The 16,715-nt window shown below is 43.9% G+C and overlaps 1 protein-coding gene across 1 annotated transcript in view; it reads left to right on the plus strand.

Annotated features, from left to right (window-relative positions):
• The window catches only part of KIF5C (kinesin family member 5C), a 167,219-nt gene extending 151,017 nt beyond the window's left edge, over positions 1-16,202 (plus strand). Inside the window, exons 25-26 of the mRNA XM_053597333.1 lie at positions 1,034-1,147; positions 12,508-16,202. Of these exons, the coding sequence (XP_053453308.1) occupies positions 1,034-1,140 (107 nt within the window). The 3' untranslated portion in view covers positions 1,141-1,147; positions 12,508-16,202. The remainder of the gene's footprint in view (positions 1-1,033; positions 1,148-12,507) is intronic.
• The last annotated feature ends 513 nt before the right edge of the window (positions 16,203-16,715 follow it).

Below are 16,715 nucleotides of genomic sequence, written 5' to 3' on the forward strand. Positions count from 1 at the left end.
CTGTAACATCTGGAAGGCTGGTGCGAGCCCCCAGGACTCAGTCCTCACGGCACCCTGGGCTCACCCTGAGAAGGGGAAGGCTGGGCGCGGGGAACCCCACCTAGAGTGAGATGCTGGAGCGTGGAACGCAGGTAGAAATGCTGGAAGAGGAGATATTTCTCTGAGAGGCCTGGAGACCTCCTGTGCTCTGCACCAGGTGGGACCAGGAAGGCGCCTGTATGCAGCCAGAAGCCTCAGGGAAGGCGGCTTGCGGGTTGGGAAATACCCCCGGGAGAGCCAGGCTGGCAGTGGTCACAGGGTGTGACTACAGACTGGTGGGGCACCTGAGAGGGACCTGGAGTTTCTGTTCCTGTTTGGATTTGGGCATTTTGCACATGTAGGAAATGAGTGTGTAGCTACTGAGTCACAGTTCCCAGGACAGAGCCATAGGACTAAAAGGGATTTAGGGCTGTTCTCTAAAGAGTCTTTGGTGCTTTTTTTTTTTTTTTAAATTGAAACATCTCCAATAACCTGTAATATTATTTCCCATCCAATGTTGCCATGCAGATATAAAGTAGCAACTTCATCTTTTCTAGTTTTAAAATCATACCTTAGATTAGTGGATTATTGCATTTATTGGATTTCATACCTTTGAGAATCTATGGGAAACTATGGACCCAGAAAAATGTATCATGGGCAGAGAATTGCATTCAGTTTCAAGGGCTACCCAGATTCCCCTGAAATTTATTAGAGACCTATAATCTATTTCAGATAAAACCAAGTCTTTTATTTCTCATTTTCTTAGCCCAAATTAAAAATACGCTAATTAGTGTGTAAGTTTTCTCTGTCCCCTAAATATTTAGGTGTCCTGGATTTGCTAACTATACTGATAGGAGGACAATCTTCTGTTTTTGGAAAGGTCTTATGGTTGATAAAATTATAATGTTGATAAGATTTGTGACTCTTTGTTATCACTTGTCACCTGTAGGTATCTGGGTTGCTGTTGGAGCCTTTTCTAAATGTCTGTTCTCTTCTTTCTGTCTGTTGAATATAGCCAAGCCCATCCGCCCTGGACACTACCCAGCATCATCTCCAACGGCTGTCCATGCCATCCGAGGGGGAGGAGGTGGTTCTTCGAGCTCCACTCACTACCAGAAATAAATACAAAGTGAGTCCCTGGTGTCCAGGGCAGTTTCTCTGTGGTCCAGCCTGGCCCGGGGGCATATCCGGGAGCAAAGCCTTCTTGTCTTCCCTGGGCCCCTGCCTGGCCAGCTCAGCTGCAGGAAGTGGAGCTTCATAGAGAGGATTCAGCTCTGCTCCGTGGCAGGTCCTGGGGCTCCTGGTGGACAAGAGAGCTGGGCCTCCCCTCACCTTAATCCAGAGCCCTGGGGTCTCTGAGCTGAGGCCACCTGGGTCCTGGTGGGACCCTGTGCCAGGTCTAGCTTAATCACCTCCAGGGGCAGCTGAGGTGTGGCGAGTGATTCACTGGAGCTTTGTTTTGTCTGTGGGACTCCCCTCTGTAGCTGGCATCCAAAAGGGCATTACCTATTGGTCAGTTACTTTTACCCTTCAGAGGTAGAAGTGAGGGGTGTTGCTATAAGTCTCAGGAACTGAATATTAAGAAAAAGCCAGATAATATAAAAGTCATTTTTATGTTTACTATCTGAACTCAACAAGTCAGGTTTTTAGTAATTGTGGTGGGCGGCGCCTGTGGCTCAGTTGGTAAGGCGCCGGCCCCATATGCCGAGGGTGGCGGGTTCAAACCCAGCCCCGGCCAAACTGCAACCAAAAAATAGCCGGGCGTTGTGGCGGGCGCCTGTAGTCCCAGCTACTCTGGAGGCTGAGGCAGGAGAATCTCCTAAGCCCAGGAGTTGGAGGTTGCTGTGAGCTGTGTGAGGCCACGGCACTCTACTGAGGGCAATAAAGTGAGACTGTCTCTACAAAAAAAAAAAGAAAAAAAAAATAGTAATTGTGGCAATTTATGTCAAGGTAGGTCCCGATTGCTTTTTCCTTTGAGGTGGTGGTCTGTAAGCTTCTCTGCCCATAGCCTGACATTGCTCTCCCAGTCATATGAAAAGGAAAGAGCAATATGCTTTCTAGAAGAGAAGGAGAGAGAGAAAGCCTGTCCTTTGTAATTGAAACGGAGAATTGAGGTTACTGCTTAGATGACCAGAAAATTTTGCTTATAAAAACTCTGCCTTTGAATGTGTGGATGGGAGGAGGCGGCTCTGAGTACTGTGCTTGGACCCTGAGTCCTTACTAGGGTAGTCAGCTTATAAGGCAGATGGGTATGCATGGTGTGGTGGTGAGCCAGGGTGTCTTGGGAGAGGATTACAACTTCATCCAGTCCTTTCTGCATCAAGGCAAGGAGGCGAGTGCAGGGTGCTGCTGCCTTCACCCAGGGTGAGATGCCTACATTACAAAGGCTCAGCCTAAAACTTCCTAGGAGGACACTTTAGTGGCTGCCCCCAGAAAATTTTTACCTATACTGCCCAAGTGATCAGATTAGCAGGAATGGGAGGGTGACCTTGGGTACCAGCACCTGCTGTCTCCTGGATGGGTGGATGGGAAATGGTCTTGGCAGTGGGCCACCCCATTTGGACCTGATCTCTGGCTTTCAATCAGAAATAAAATGCAACTGAATTTTGTCAGTATTGAGACTGATACCTGAAGGGAACTGTAAGATCAAGTCAGGCTGCTTAGAACAGAAAAGCCTGAAGTAGTGGTCCTCAGCCACTAGTAAGTACCAGCATCCCGGCACCCAGAGGCCCTGGCTCCTTAGAGCAGGAGAGGGCCTGGGCCTTTATCTTTTTACCAAGTGCTTCATGTAATTTTGATATTTACCAAAGTTTGAGAACTATCCTAAAGTAACTGTCTTATCCAGGATGGCAATTTATTAGCCTCCAACTTAAGACTCACCGTCCTAGCAAGTGCCTGCCTTTCTCAAGGTCACCAAAATGACTCCTGCGTTTTTAGCCATCCTGCCTACATTTTAAGTTTAGCATCTGGAGAGGAAGCAGCTTACTTTAAGTCCCCTATCTGGAAGTGTCATGCAATGCCAGTGCCTCTGTCTCTCCGGCCAGAACTGAGGCACATGGAAGAGGTGGTCCTTCAGCTGGGCATGTCAGTCTTTGAGGTCAAGGACAGCGAGTGGATGTAGTGTGGGCAACCAGTACTCTCTGCATTTAGTGAGCCCCTAACTGGCAGCAGCACAGAGTGAGGGTGTGCTGGCTCCTCATGGGACCGCTGCTGCGGGTGGTCACTAAAGGCCTGCCAGACGCATGGTCTATGTAAGGTGCCAATACCAGCCACTGGCCATTTGTCACCAGCATAGCCTCTCTTCATATTGAGGACTGAAAATGAAGAGTTGGTGGGATTTGCAAGACCTTCCAAGTAACAGAATCACCCTCATCCATCCCATCATGGAAGTGTTTCTTTACTCAAAGTGTTACAAGCGGTTTTGATGATTTTGTCTGAAATTGGAGTCTCTTCAACACGCTTCCTCCATCCAGCTCCTGTGGCTAGGTGCTTTTCTCACAGTGTCTCCAAGTAAACAGGCAAACCAGCCCCCTTGACAGTTGGCGGGTGAGATGGCAGGGGACAAGTGTTGGACAATGCCCCTGGATTCCCTTGTCAGGTCTTTCACTTTTTTTGTGTGTGTGACAGTTTCACTTTGTCACCCTTGGTTGAGTACTGTGGCATTACTGCTAACAGCAACCTCAAACTCCTGGGCTTAAGTAATTCCCTTGCCTCAGCCTCCCAAGTAGCTGGGACTGCCGGCGCATACCACAAGGCCTGGCTACACTCTTGCTCAGGCTGGTCTCGAACCTATGAGCTTAGGCAATCCACCTGCCTCGGCCTCCCAGACTGCTAGGATTATAGGTGTGAGCCACCTCACCCAGCTGGTCTTTCACTTTCTTAAGTGTTGAGTCATTTAACCTCAGAGTTGGTTTCCTCCTCTCTGAGAATGGGCAATCTTTTACCTGGGTCATTGGCATTGTGGTGAGGCTTCAGGCTTGAGGCTGTGTTCCTGAGCGCTTAACAAATGCTTAATAAATATGTTAGCTGCTTCATGGATGAGCAGTGCGGAATGTGGCACACTGGAGTTGGTTGATAGATGTAGGTTTACAGTTTCCTTCAGTTCATATAGTTGTTACAGGACAGATTTTATTCTCTCTAGAGCAGTGAATTATTACAACAGAGCAGGCAAGGCCCATATCTGAGTTTGTTTCTGTGAGCAGATGTAGCAGATTTTAAAGATAATATTATTTGCTTATTTGTAAGCTATGAAAAAGAACATTTACCAATTTTAGGAAATGACTGGGCATTTGTCAGTGGAGATTGAAAAAGGGGTAGTGACCAATGGAGGAGGTATTAGAACTGGAAGTAAGAAAATGCTAAATCATTGGTGCCTGTGGCTCAAAGGAGTGGAGCACTGGCCCCATATACTGGAAGTGGCGGGTTCAAACTTGGCCCCAGCCAAAAAAAGAAAAAGAAAAAGAAAATGCTAAATCATTTTTAAAAATATAGTTAGATATGTGGAATTCATTGCTTAGATGAGAGCAAAACCTTTTTGAGATCATCTTTCCTGACTTTTGGGATTTTCATGCTGAAGTGTCCACTCCCAGGGTGGGAACGATTTCAGTTGCTAACTCTTCGGAGCCCTCCTGGTAGAACTAGAGCCAGGTATTGTTACTTAGGTGGCATCTGGATATCTTTGAAATTGTCTTCTGCTTTATTTTAGGGTTCAGGTAATATAATCACAATGGGTACTTTGGTTTATCCTCAAGGTTTTGGAGCCACTGAAGATGTGAACATGTAAAAATCAAAAGAACCCAGGATAATGCTGGATCTGATTTTATCTAGTTCAAATCCAGGGGGGCCTTCTCAGGGGGTATGGGATAACTGTTTTCAAGCCCCAGAGCTGCACTTGTGGCTGTTTAGTGCAGCAAGCTAAGGACATGGGATTTAGAATTGTCCGGACCTGGGATTAGCTCTGGCCTTGGTGCATCATTTCCATTTGACGATGGGCAAGTTGCTTGATTTCTGTTAGCCTCCGTTTCCTCATCTGCCACATGGGATCAGGGACCAACAGCCTGCGCTGTACTAGTTTAATAGTGAATGAGACAAAGAAGGTTCTGTTCTTACGTAGTGATGTGCTTGTTGTGGGGACATGGACAGAAAATAAACAAGGTAACTTGAAGTAGTGGTTAAGTGCTCAGAAAGAAATAAGAGCAGGTTAATGGAATAGAGATGAGGACACTATTTCAGAAGAGGGGGTGGCATTTGAGTGGGGAACTGACCACTGAAAAATGGCAGCCAGGCGACAATTGCGGAGAGAGGGTTACGGATGCGCTCTTGGAGGTGGGGATTAATGAGGTGCATCTGAAGCAGGACAGCAAGGCAGATGTGGTTCACTATCCAGAATAGTTGGGGAGGGAGTTGGGCCCAAGTAAATGAAGCCTTTGAGTCAAGTTGAGTGGGTCAGATTGTAATCTAGGGTGAGGGACTACTGGGGCCATGGTCATGGGAGAAGAGGGACCTGTTCATGAGTAGACAAGGCCACTCTGGACCCTGGAGGCCCCAGAGTAAGAGCTAAGCTCCAGCTAGGGGCTGTTGTGGGTGGTCCCAGGCAGCCATGTTGGGGTGTTAGGATGGGGTTGCTTTTCTCTTGTAAGGTAGGAGATATTACAGCTTAGTTGTATGATTTGTTACATGTTAGTGATCTAGCTGAGTGGGGCAGGGTAGGAAGCACAGGGACAGGGAGGTGATAGGTGGGGTGTGCAGGGAGGTGAGATGGGGCTGTTTTAGTGCTTGTTTTCTCAGGCAAGTAAGAAGCCAGGTTCTTGGGTGGGGAGAGGAAGAGCAGAGAGAGGGACGGAGGGAGGAGGGTGGGGCCTTGGTGTGTGTCACACCTTTTGGGGGCAAGACACAATTGCAAGAGGGACTTTGCCTAACAAATGCAATCATTGTAACCTGGTCTATTGTACCCTCAATGAATCAACAACAACAACAACAACAAAAAGCCAGGTTCTTAACAGCTAGTCTAATAAGAGGGAAGCAAGATGAGGTCTCAGGCTTGAGAATAGAGAAGGTGTGATATCTTCTTAGGCAGTTCTGAGTGCTTATTTGAGGCCCCATATTTAATGTAGTCTCATCCATTTAAATATTTGTCCAGTTTCTTGGTCCTGAGGGCCCTGGAGAGCTGTTCCTATCCTGGCAGTGCTTTGGCAAATTGTGTATGTGTGTGTGTTTGTTCAAATGTGTCCACCAGATGGCGCCAGTGTGGCATTGCTGTAACCTTGGCTGTTTGGTGAAAAGTGTTTGAAGGTAGAATGGTTTAAAAAAAAATTTTTGGTTTTGCTATATTTAAAACATTTTGTCTCAAACTTGAGCAAAATAGAGTATTTTTTAAAGGAATAAAGTTCTAACAAACTCTCAGAGTTGATTTAAATTATTTTCTTAAATTCTTAAGTGTTTACAAATTTAAAACAGTACACATTTCCTATTTTTAGATCTTTAAAATCAAAACAAATGTAGAAATGAAATTAAAATATAACTCCCAATCAAAAATCCAAACCACCAAACAAACATAATTTAATGAAAGGTAGTCTTTCACTGACAACAAAGAGCTGGGCAGGAGGCGGCTCTTTCGGCCTGGGAGGCCCTGCTCTGAGTCTCCTGCCTGGCTCAGTTCTCTCACTTCTCCCTCTGCTGAAACTATTGCAGAACCACAGCATGTCATCAACTCATTTTGTCTTCATCTGCTCGGAATATATCATTTTTCCTAACAAGTCCAGCTCTTTCCTTCTTAGCCTAAAGATCATTGATGAAAGTTGTAAAAAGTTGCACCACTTTGTCTCGGTGCCCATAGCGCAGCGGTTAGAGCGCTGGCCATGTACACCGAGGCTGGCGGGTTTGAACCTGGCCTAGGCCTGCTAAACAGCAATGACAACTGCCACAAAAAAATAACTGGATCTTGTGGCAGGTGCCTGCTAGTCCCAGCTACTTGGGAGGCTGAGGGAAGAGAGTCACTTAAGCCTAAGAGTTTAAGAGTTTGAGGTTGCTGTGAGCAATGACGCCACACCACTCGACCAAGGGCAACAACAGAAATTGTACCACTTCACTTAGAGCACAAAGCAAATGTGGTGTGCAGGGTGCGTGGGGGTCAGCGGGAACGTCTCCAGTGTGCCCAGATTCAGGCTGGAGATTATCATGGCAAGTGAAAGTTTTGTGAAGTGAACCGAAGACCCAGGATGCCTCTCATGTGGTTCATGCAGATGAAGACTTTGATCGTTTGAGAACTGTACTTTATCAAAAACCATGTATATATTAAGCCTAGAAATCATATTTAATAAAGTTCTGGTAAACTTTGATAAAATCTTAAAAATCGCAGTGGTATGGCCAGAAGGGACTCCTTCACTGTTTTTCCACGGTGATTTCTACGGCTGGAGGCACAAAGAAGCCGCCTGGGGAAGGTGCTTCTGCAGTTTGGGGCAGGATCTCCCGGGCTGTTGCCGCCCAGAGCCCATACAGGAGCCCAGGTGTCTGCACCGCTGACGTGTGTGACGTTCCCTGGATCAGGGACATCGCTGCAGGATGGCTCTGTCTTCCTCAGGTCTTATGACTTTGGGACCTTTATTGTGCATATATTTAATTATTAATAAATATTTCAACTTCTTAAATGATGGGATGAAAACAGGCACTTTGTGAAGCTCTTCCCTTTTGCTGCTGCGATGGTCAGCTGTGACCCAGGGCCTGTTGTCCTCCACCCTTTGTTGCCCGAGTGCTGCTTCCTGTGGAGTCTTCAGCCTGCCCCACCAACCCAGGCATTTGGAATGCTTAAAGGACTGTTCCACAGAATCTCCTCATAGTAAGCTATACCCAAACGGAAATTCCAGGTTGTACAGTAGAGCTAGGAAAACCAGTGGTTTCTAGCACTAGCACTTGAACTTCAGAGTTCCTTGACTTTCAATGCACGCGGCCCTTTTCTGCATTCACTGCCCTTGGCTGAAGTCCTAAACTTCTGGTCCACTTAGATTGCTGGCTCTTCTGTTTTTGAACTGAGAAACCTGCACTCCTCTCTGGGGCTCCACCCGATGCCTCTCCCTCTGGCAGAGTGAATTTTTCTGTCCAGGGGGCCAACAAGGGCTTTGCTATCTCCTTAGGTCCAGGTTGAGCTTCCAAGCCTGGGATGTGCTCACGCTCTTGTCTGAAGTACTCCCCACCTTTCCTTCTTGTTACTGTTTTCTCTGTCCTAAATACTTGGATCCAGCCTGCCTTGCACCATTGTTGGGGTTTACCTTGACCTTCCTCCTGGTTTTGGCACCCCAATCACAAATAATGTATTGAATATATACCCATGCTGTGCATGTTGGCTTCTGCCCTCAGCAGAAATGGGTCCATGCCACACACAGAGGGTGGGCAAGGAATTGCTCTCAGGTTTAGCCCTCTGAAGTGGTGAAACCAGGGAGTCAGTGCATAGCCGAGGGCACAGTAGGGTCCTTAAACTGCATGTGTTATTCTGCATTTAAACCCTGAGCCATTCAGCTTGCTACTGCTGTTTGAAAACTATAGCAGTTAATGATTGGATCGTGAGAGCGCGTGTGCAGGCAGGGTAGTGGGGGCGTTATGGGCTCAGGATCTGCACTGGGCTGCCTGGGTTTCAATGCTGGCTTTCACACACTAGCTAAGTCACTTTGTCTCTTTGTGCCTCAGTGTCCTATGTACAATGTGGACAGAACCTACCCCTAGAGGGCTGTGGGGATGAACCATGTTCATAGTACAGAAAGCCTACACCTGTGCCTGGCACAAAAGGGCATTCCATGCTGGTCTGGGCTGTCTTTGTGGTCTGCCCTGCTGGCCTCATTCTATATTCCAGATGGGAGGATTGGGGTGTCAGCATCCTACAACTTGTGAGCACTAGATCCTGGGCTAAGGACTCTGATCTTCTCTGCAGCAGTTCCCAAAGTCCTTGGCCTTGGGAACCTTTATACTCTTAAGAAAAAAAAGATCAATGACATCAAGGAGCTTTTATACTTACAGGTTATGCCTGTCAATATGCATCATGTCAGGAATTAAAACAAAAAGTTGAAATATTGCCAGATTCATTTCAAAATAATGAGCCCATACATGTTTCCCAGAAGTGCCATTTTTAATTTAAGAAAAAAAAAAAAAAAACACAACATTTTCTAAAACAATAACAATGAAAAAAGCCAAATGGTATCGCTTTACATGTTTGCAAATCTCTTTGATGTCTAGGTTAACAGACAACAGTGGATTCTCCTAGCTGCGTTTGCATTCTACCTGAGTTGTTTTGGTTGAAGTGTATGAAAGAGAATCCAGCCTTCTCGATCCGGATGAGATTCTTGGTCATTGAACAGCTAAGGCAGTGGTGGCAGGGAGAAGTTAGGATCATAGCGCCCAGGCTTGTCTGGGAGTTTAGTGAGAGACTATGAAAAAAGAGAAAGACGTCTTAGAAGAGTACCTGGCAAAAAGTAGGCCCTCACAAACATCAGCTAGTGAGCAGACGGGAGGAGGGCAGAAATAACTAGGTGGGTGCCTTTGAGGCAGAGGACTTTGAAACTGGCATTCTGAGTCCAAAGGGAAGGCGCAGGAAGCACCTGGAAGAAAGAATTCCTGTCTGCTGTGCAGCGCAGAGGGCCGCTGTGCCTACATACTCCTCAGTTTCGGGCTTCTGGGAGCCTGGCCTTCAGAGCCACCGAAGTTGTTGCTGCACCAGAGCTCCAGTGAGATAAATCTACTTCTGTTTCACAGTGATAAGTAGAGTATAATTGGGAATTCTTATAATGTGGGGACTGAATTGCAGAAAGGCAAAAGAGAAGATAAAACTATGTACTGTTTGGATTAAGCTTAAATCCAGAGCAAGCAATTGCAAAAGCCAAAGTTGAAGGGAAAACAATCTCTGACTACTTCTTGCAAAACCCTTATATAATTAGCTTCTTTCTTTGGCCTTCCCAACCCTTCTAAAGGAAGGTGATTTTATTTCCTTCTAAATCTGGTCACACATTGCCATTCTGAATTACCATCTTGGCTTTGGCACAGTCTTGAGGACTGTCCAATAATAGGTTAGTCCAGTCTCCTGCCTCTGGGTGAGTGAGTGACTATTCTGCAACATTTCATAGAGGGTCCACAGAACTGGGTTTTACATATTCTCAAGATTCCCCAACCTCCCCAGAATCAGAGCAGTCAGAAATGGTCTCTCTTGGGGCTCAACCATTTACCTTTACAGTCATACCCATTTCCTCTCATGAATTTATCTGAAGAGATGGACATCCAGATGGTGGGGAGGGTGGGCCTGCTGGAAAGACTTCTTTAGTGAAGAGGCTCCTAAAGACCCTTGACCGAGCAGGAAGAGGAATGACCTCTTGATGATTAAAGGAAGGATCTTTCACTGGCAAAAGCAGCACTTCCTCTGCTTTTCCTTCCATCAGCCCGCCACAGTCTCATTCCCCTCTCTAGCTCCTTGTGGTGACTAAAGCAGGTGGGGCCGCCTTTGTGGCCCCCCATTTCTTCTAAGCTATTAGCCAAAACATGCTGGATCTTGCATATGATGAGAACTGGGGATTTGACTGAAAGGCCGTCTAGTGTAAATCATGTCACTTCATGGTCCGCTGGAGTTCTGAGGCCACCGGTTGGGTTTGTGTGCCTAATGCTCGTTGTGTCAACATGGGCTGGCTGTAAGCATTGCGTCAGGCTGTAATCCTGTGATTTAAAGTATGTGCCCTGCGCCTCCCTACCCCAGGCATGTAGGAAGCCCATCTCATCTGACCAGGGGGATAATGTGCTTGGAAAAATGAACCTGTCAGCAATGGAATGGGGATGTCAGCGATGGTATTCAGACAGCATTCCTATTAGTTTTTAGCTCAAAATGGGTTTTAAATGACAGTTTATGACAATGACAATTTAGGTTTTTCATTTCTGGGTCTAACAATAAGCACAAAATCTTACCAGAAAGTCCAAATATTAAATACACTCTTCCCAAAGACAAACATTTCTCTCTGTGACCTCCAAAAATGACAGGTGTATCACCTGTAAGTTTGTTTAACCCCTTTTAATTGAGCAGCTTTATAATTGTGGGAGATAATACCGTTGGAGTAGGAGGTGGTAGTTACTGAATGAGGTCTCTGAATATTTATTTTGTTTGCCTGGGGGGAGGAGGTATTTTTAAATATGTTTTTCTCTGTTGTATATTTCTCTTTTTTTCACCATTTGCTCTTATCTACATTTATAACCCCTTTCTAGACCCTGAATTTTTCTATTTATATGTAATTTACATCCTGCTGATTTATACAAAATATGTGAGGTTGCTTACAATATTATAACATATAAATCAGGAGAATGAAGTAATAACGAAAAAGAAAATTAGGGAGAGAGCGTTGTGGCTGGAATCTGAGATATTTACCACAGTTGAGTACTAAATTTGGATATAAATGTCTTCTAGAGGCAAAACAGAAAGCACAGTGTGTCAGGGTAGGGAGGTTTCTAAATCAAAAGAGCAATCGGGCTTTTTTGGTGTTTAACGTATTTCCTGTCCCTGGTAACTCTGTAAGTTCCTTAGGGATGAGCTCTACCTACCTCCACCTCTTTTGTCACCCCACCCCCATCCCCAGAGCACCATGAGCTGTGCACAAAACCCATAGGCAAGATTAGCCAGACCTCGGGTCTCTGCCGGAGGAAGGAGGCTGAACCTTTCATTGTGTTCTGAAAATTGAAGCTTACTAGAGTTGGTCCATCGGCCCACCCAGGCCACTCAGGCTGGCCTCTGAGTCAGGACTAGTCCAGACTTTCATCCTGGAGAGTGGAGTGAAATCAAAGGGGGTGCTCACCTGGGGAATTTCATTATCCCACGTAGGGGAAACATATCTTTTGGAACCAGGAGCCTCTTTTTAGAGAGAGCCTGGGTGAAGAGCTAGTTCTGACCTGCCTTACCATGCCAACCACTGGCAAATGAGAAATGTTTGAATTCCCTGTGGGGATGAGAAGATGCACTGTATTTGTCTGCATATCCATAGCTTCAATAGATCCTGACTTGGGGGAGAAAAAGTTGAGACTTTCAGGACTAAATCCTTAGTGCCAAACCCAGGAAGCAGGAGGCTGTGCCCTCCCTTGCATTAGCCACCAGTGCACGTGTCTTTTGAGCTCTTGAAATGTGACACAAGTTGAGATGAGCTGAAAGTGTAAAACAAACACCAGAGTGCAAACACTGAAAAAAAAAAAGGAATGCAAAATATCTCAATAGTTAATGTAAAATATCCTACCATGTAATATTGGTTACATATTGAAATGACAGTTTTTAATATATTGGGCTAAATGTTATTAACATTAAACTTACCTATTTCTTTTCTCTTTTTAATGTAGCCCCTAGAAAATTTAAAATTAAATATGTGGATCACATTATATTTGGATACTCTGATCCAAACATTTAGAATTAAAGAAACATTTCTGAAGAGCACCCTTTCACTGCGTCCTCTAACTCCTGTGTTCTCTCTGGTTCTCTTTCAACAGATACGACTCCACGTAGCATGTCAAGGACTATATTAATCACCAATCCCTTTATTTTTTCCTCTTCCTACAGTTTCTCTTTTTTTTATACTTGCTCACCCCAGCCATCTGCAGTACACCAGTTTCAGATATTTCTGAGCTATGTAGAATTTCTGTGTACAGACATGTGCTTGGACTTTTCTCTTCCTGAGAAATCTGAGGGAGATGATTGCAGAAGATCCATTTGCTACTCAGAACCGTCACACTAACTCAGCCTCTGGGGCGCCGGGTGGTCCCTGGACCGTCTCCTGTCAGCAGTGCACTGTCCCATCTGAGTGCCCTCATGTGCCCTTCCCTGGAGGGGGACAACCAAGTGCCGTGGAGGCAGGTGACCATGCTCTCTGCTTCAACTGTCTGGTTTCCTGTAAAATAAACACATTACTTTATATTTTTAGGGGACAAAAGTGCTGCTATAGCGTTCAAAATTTTCATCCTGAACACTTTTCCAAAACAAATGACCCCAAAGAAGCATTTTGAAATATCCTGGTCACATCTTTGGATCTGTAAAATACACTTTTTAGTATGGCACCTTGTTAAAATGCAAAGCAAATTTCTTCGAGGCCGAAAAACAATCTGACAGTAGCAATGTAGAATTTGTTCATCCTAACACATCTATGTAAATGTAAAAAGTCATAGAATTCTTCGAGCTGCTTGCTAGTGAACCTGCAGCGACTGGTCGTGGCCAGCCCAGTCTGAACATCATTCCTTTGGAAATGCTGAAAATGCTGCCCAGTTGGATGAGTGGAAACCAGGCTGCCTCCCTCCTCCCTGCTTCCTCCCTGGTTCTGCAGCTTATACTAGGGATGTCTCCTTTACCTAGGAAACCACCTGAAGGTTGAGGGGGTATTGCTGAAGAAATCCAGCATCATTGCAATAGTTGAAAAAGGAAGCCCTCGGGGGAGGGGGAAGTAATTGACCAAATTTTACACCTATCTATGAATAAGTTGCCATGAGTAAGTTGTTATTTTAACCCATCATTGCAGACTGTTTATTTGAACTCTTCCTTTGGCACTCAGTAGGTTTCATCTTCTTAGGCACAATTTGAAGAAATCAGTATAGATGGATGTTTTTACATTTAGCTGTTGCTTTTTTCAAATACATGAATCTTTCTTCCAGTTATGCAAGTAGTACAGTTTTCAAGGAAAGTGATTCATTAAGTTGGTCTTTTGTGCTGCTAATTCTTTTGACAAGTTTTGGGGGTAAGTTAATGACATGCAAACCAATCTCAGTGAAAGCACCCATCCTGTCATGGTGTGTGGTGCCCAAGATAAGTGAGCTGGCACTGCCCCTGCAGCTGTCACTACTGGAATGAAAAGTGTGCCAGGGGAGACTTTGGGGTTTTATGTATGGCTGTATGGGTCAAAGATAATTTGTGTATGTGTGTGTCTAAATGTATAAAAAGAGCTAAGGACTGTGCACCTTGCACTGGCTTCTAGATTCTTCTTGTATAAAATTTCCCTAACCAAGGAAACTCACTTTGACTTAATTTATTTGTTAAATGTTGCACTTTGTTCATGTGTTTTGATTTGGGGAGGAGAGAGGGAGGACGAATTCTCTTAAAGTATTTATTTCATAAAGATGGCAATTTTGCATTCATTTAAGCATTTTTTTCATTCTGTTTGATTTTGTTGCCAGTGCCTGAATATAACTGCTCAATTGCTATTTGCAGTCTGATAGAAAGGTCCTCGTAGGGCAGGTTTTGCAAACCTTATCAAGTAATAACATATGCTGCATAACTTTGTTAATACGTTTGCCTCTGCAGAAGCTAAAACACTGGTCTTTGAGAGGATTGCCAATTAATACTTGTCATTCCACCCCTCTGTTGTGCAACTGTATTACTTGGTGTTTGGAAATTGAACAAAGGTCAGTAATTTTTTTTGGCTCTTGTTAATATCCATTATAAAATGGATTATTTTAGATTCTTTCCAGAGTAATTTTTCCCTTGGTACCCTTCTTCTACTTCTAAAGAATTTCTTGGCCCTTTCATGTTTCAAAAGAAATACTCACTTGTAGTCGTGTATTGCTTGATTTCAACAAGGGACTGACAAAATTTGCTTTACTTTTATTCACAGAGAAAGTTGGCTTTGATGTCTCTTAAAGATAATTTTGCTAGTTGCTGATCAGCCAGTCAGTTCAGCTAGCTTCAGTCTTCATAGGACCTCTAATCTGATTTTCTTATACTGTGACTAAAAGGTAGGCAGATTATGGGACTAGATTATATAGTATATTCAAAAGGATCTCTAACTATTGCTTTGTATAATAAGCCGGTTATTATATTAGGACCAAGTTTTCTGTAGGCCACTTTTTAAAAAAGCCACAATTTACAGTTTTAATTTTTTTTAGATGTTGCTCCCTCTGCTTTGAATATAAAAACCACACTTCTGAACGGCTGAGGCTGTGGTTATATTTTTGGTGGTATGGTGCTTTTTGCGGGTGTGTGCGTGTGTGTGTCTTTTTTGTCTTCTATGAATAATTTTGTGTTTTGTGCTACTTCTTGAAGGTTTACTCTTTGATGCTATAAGAGAGCAGCCAGATGGTTTATACAAACAATCCCCACCTGCAGGACGGTGTGTCGCTACTTTAGAGCTAAGGACTGTGCACCTTTGCACTGGCTTCTAGATAGAAAATAAAATTGAATGCTATTTGAGATATCGAGATTTATGGTTGGGAATTAAAATATATTCATGCCAAATGTGTTTTGATCATTTATTAGAGAATTCTGCACACATGTATTGTTTCTTGAAATGCTATATACACTTGGCTTTTGTTGAACAGGAGGTAGCAGGCAGAACAATGAGTGGATTAAGACTTCCAAAGGGAATAAAATCGTAGGACAAAGAAAATCAGAATTGATAGAAATACTGGGATAAATGAAGAAAGAAAAAGGTTTGTCTAGAATGTAGCATCTAGTGACTTTTTGAAGCCCTCAAGTTTATATAAGCAAGCTCCACTTTCCTATATTAATAACTGAAAGCAAATAAAAGTTCTTAACAATCCCCTCTTTTGAAGTGCGTTTTTTAGCAGGGCAGGAGACATTTGGAGTCTAGGTATATGACATATTGGGTCAGTTTTTCATTGCAGGGGATAGGGGGAAGATTTCACTTCACTGTCTCATCCTGAATATCTTGAGCAAGCTAAATTAGGAACCATCATAGTCTCAAATTGCTTCATTTAACACTAACAACGTAGACTTTTTAAACAAAAGTATTGAATAAGGGTCAGGTAACTACCGAGGAGGCACTGCTCCATGAAATCTACTCACTTATTTAAAAATTGTGTATCACTTTTAAATACTTTTAATTGTGTGCAGATCTAAGGGGAATAGGGCATTCTGTAGAATTATACATGTCTAGTTTGTAAAGTGTATTGTGTGTACTGCAGATGTGTGTTGGGCTTTCTGTATCTGTACAGTAGCTTTCGTTAAAAAAATTGTGGACAGACTTGTCTTGGGGGTTTGAGGGGGAGAATGGCAGTTTATACCAAGTAATGTTGTATTATAGTCCATGTAACAAAAGGCCTGGAAGTAACCCTCCCCTGGCCCGTGGAAAATTTTGGTTCTTCTAGGTTCTAAAATGAAGATATATGGATACTCTGGCAGACTGCATGTTGTATAATTTGAAAAATACTAAAAGTGGAAAATAAAATTGAATTAAACTTTGGCTGGTCTTTTCTTCCTTACTTGGATTATCCTGGAGGCACTCACAGTGAAGGCGTTAGGATGAGCCATTTTTCTGGCCTCAAAGGAGTTTATTTCAAGTGGGCAGCTGCCTGAATCCACAGCATAAGCAAAGTCAACCTTGACCCTCTTTTACCTGAATAGCTGCTTGAATTTTATTTTTTCCTTGAGGAACTAAGAAAACTTGACATTTGTTCCTTCCACTCTGAAAGATTGTGACTGATGTAAAAAAGGATTAAATTAAAGCTCAGTAGACCCTGCATTTTAGCCGAATTTCTGAAGTTCCTCTCACCTGAGAAGGGCATTTATTCTAATTTTGCATTTTAGAGCAATTGTCATTCTCCCAATAAAATGTAGCCCTGTATGCATATGTTGAAAGGTTACTGGCATCTTTTGAGAAGGATTGGGGTGTTCAGATTCCTGTTGAACCCACAGGTTCTTAGTATTAAGAATCTGTATTGAGATGTTATGAGAGGTCACCATGTTTAAGCCTTTT

Source organism: Nycticebus coucang, chromosome 7 (assembly GCF_027406575.1).
Source record: "Nycticebus coucang isolate mNycCou1 chromosome 7, mNycCou1.pri, whole genome shotgun sequence".
Lineage (NCBI taxonomy): Eukaryota > Metazoa > Chordata > Mammalia > Primates > Lorisidae > Nycticebus > Nycticebus coucang.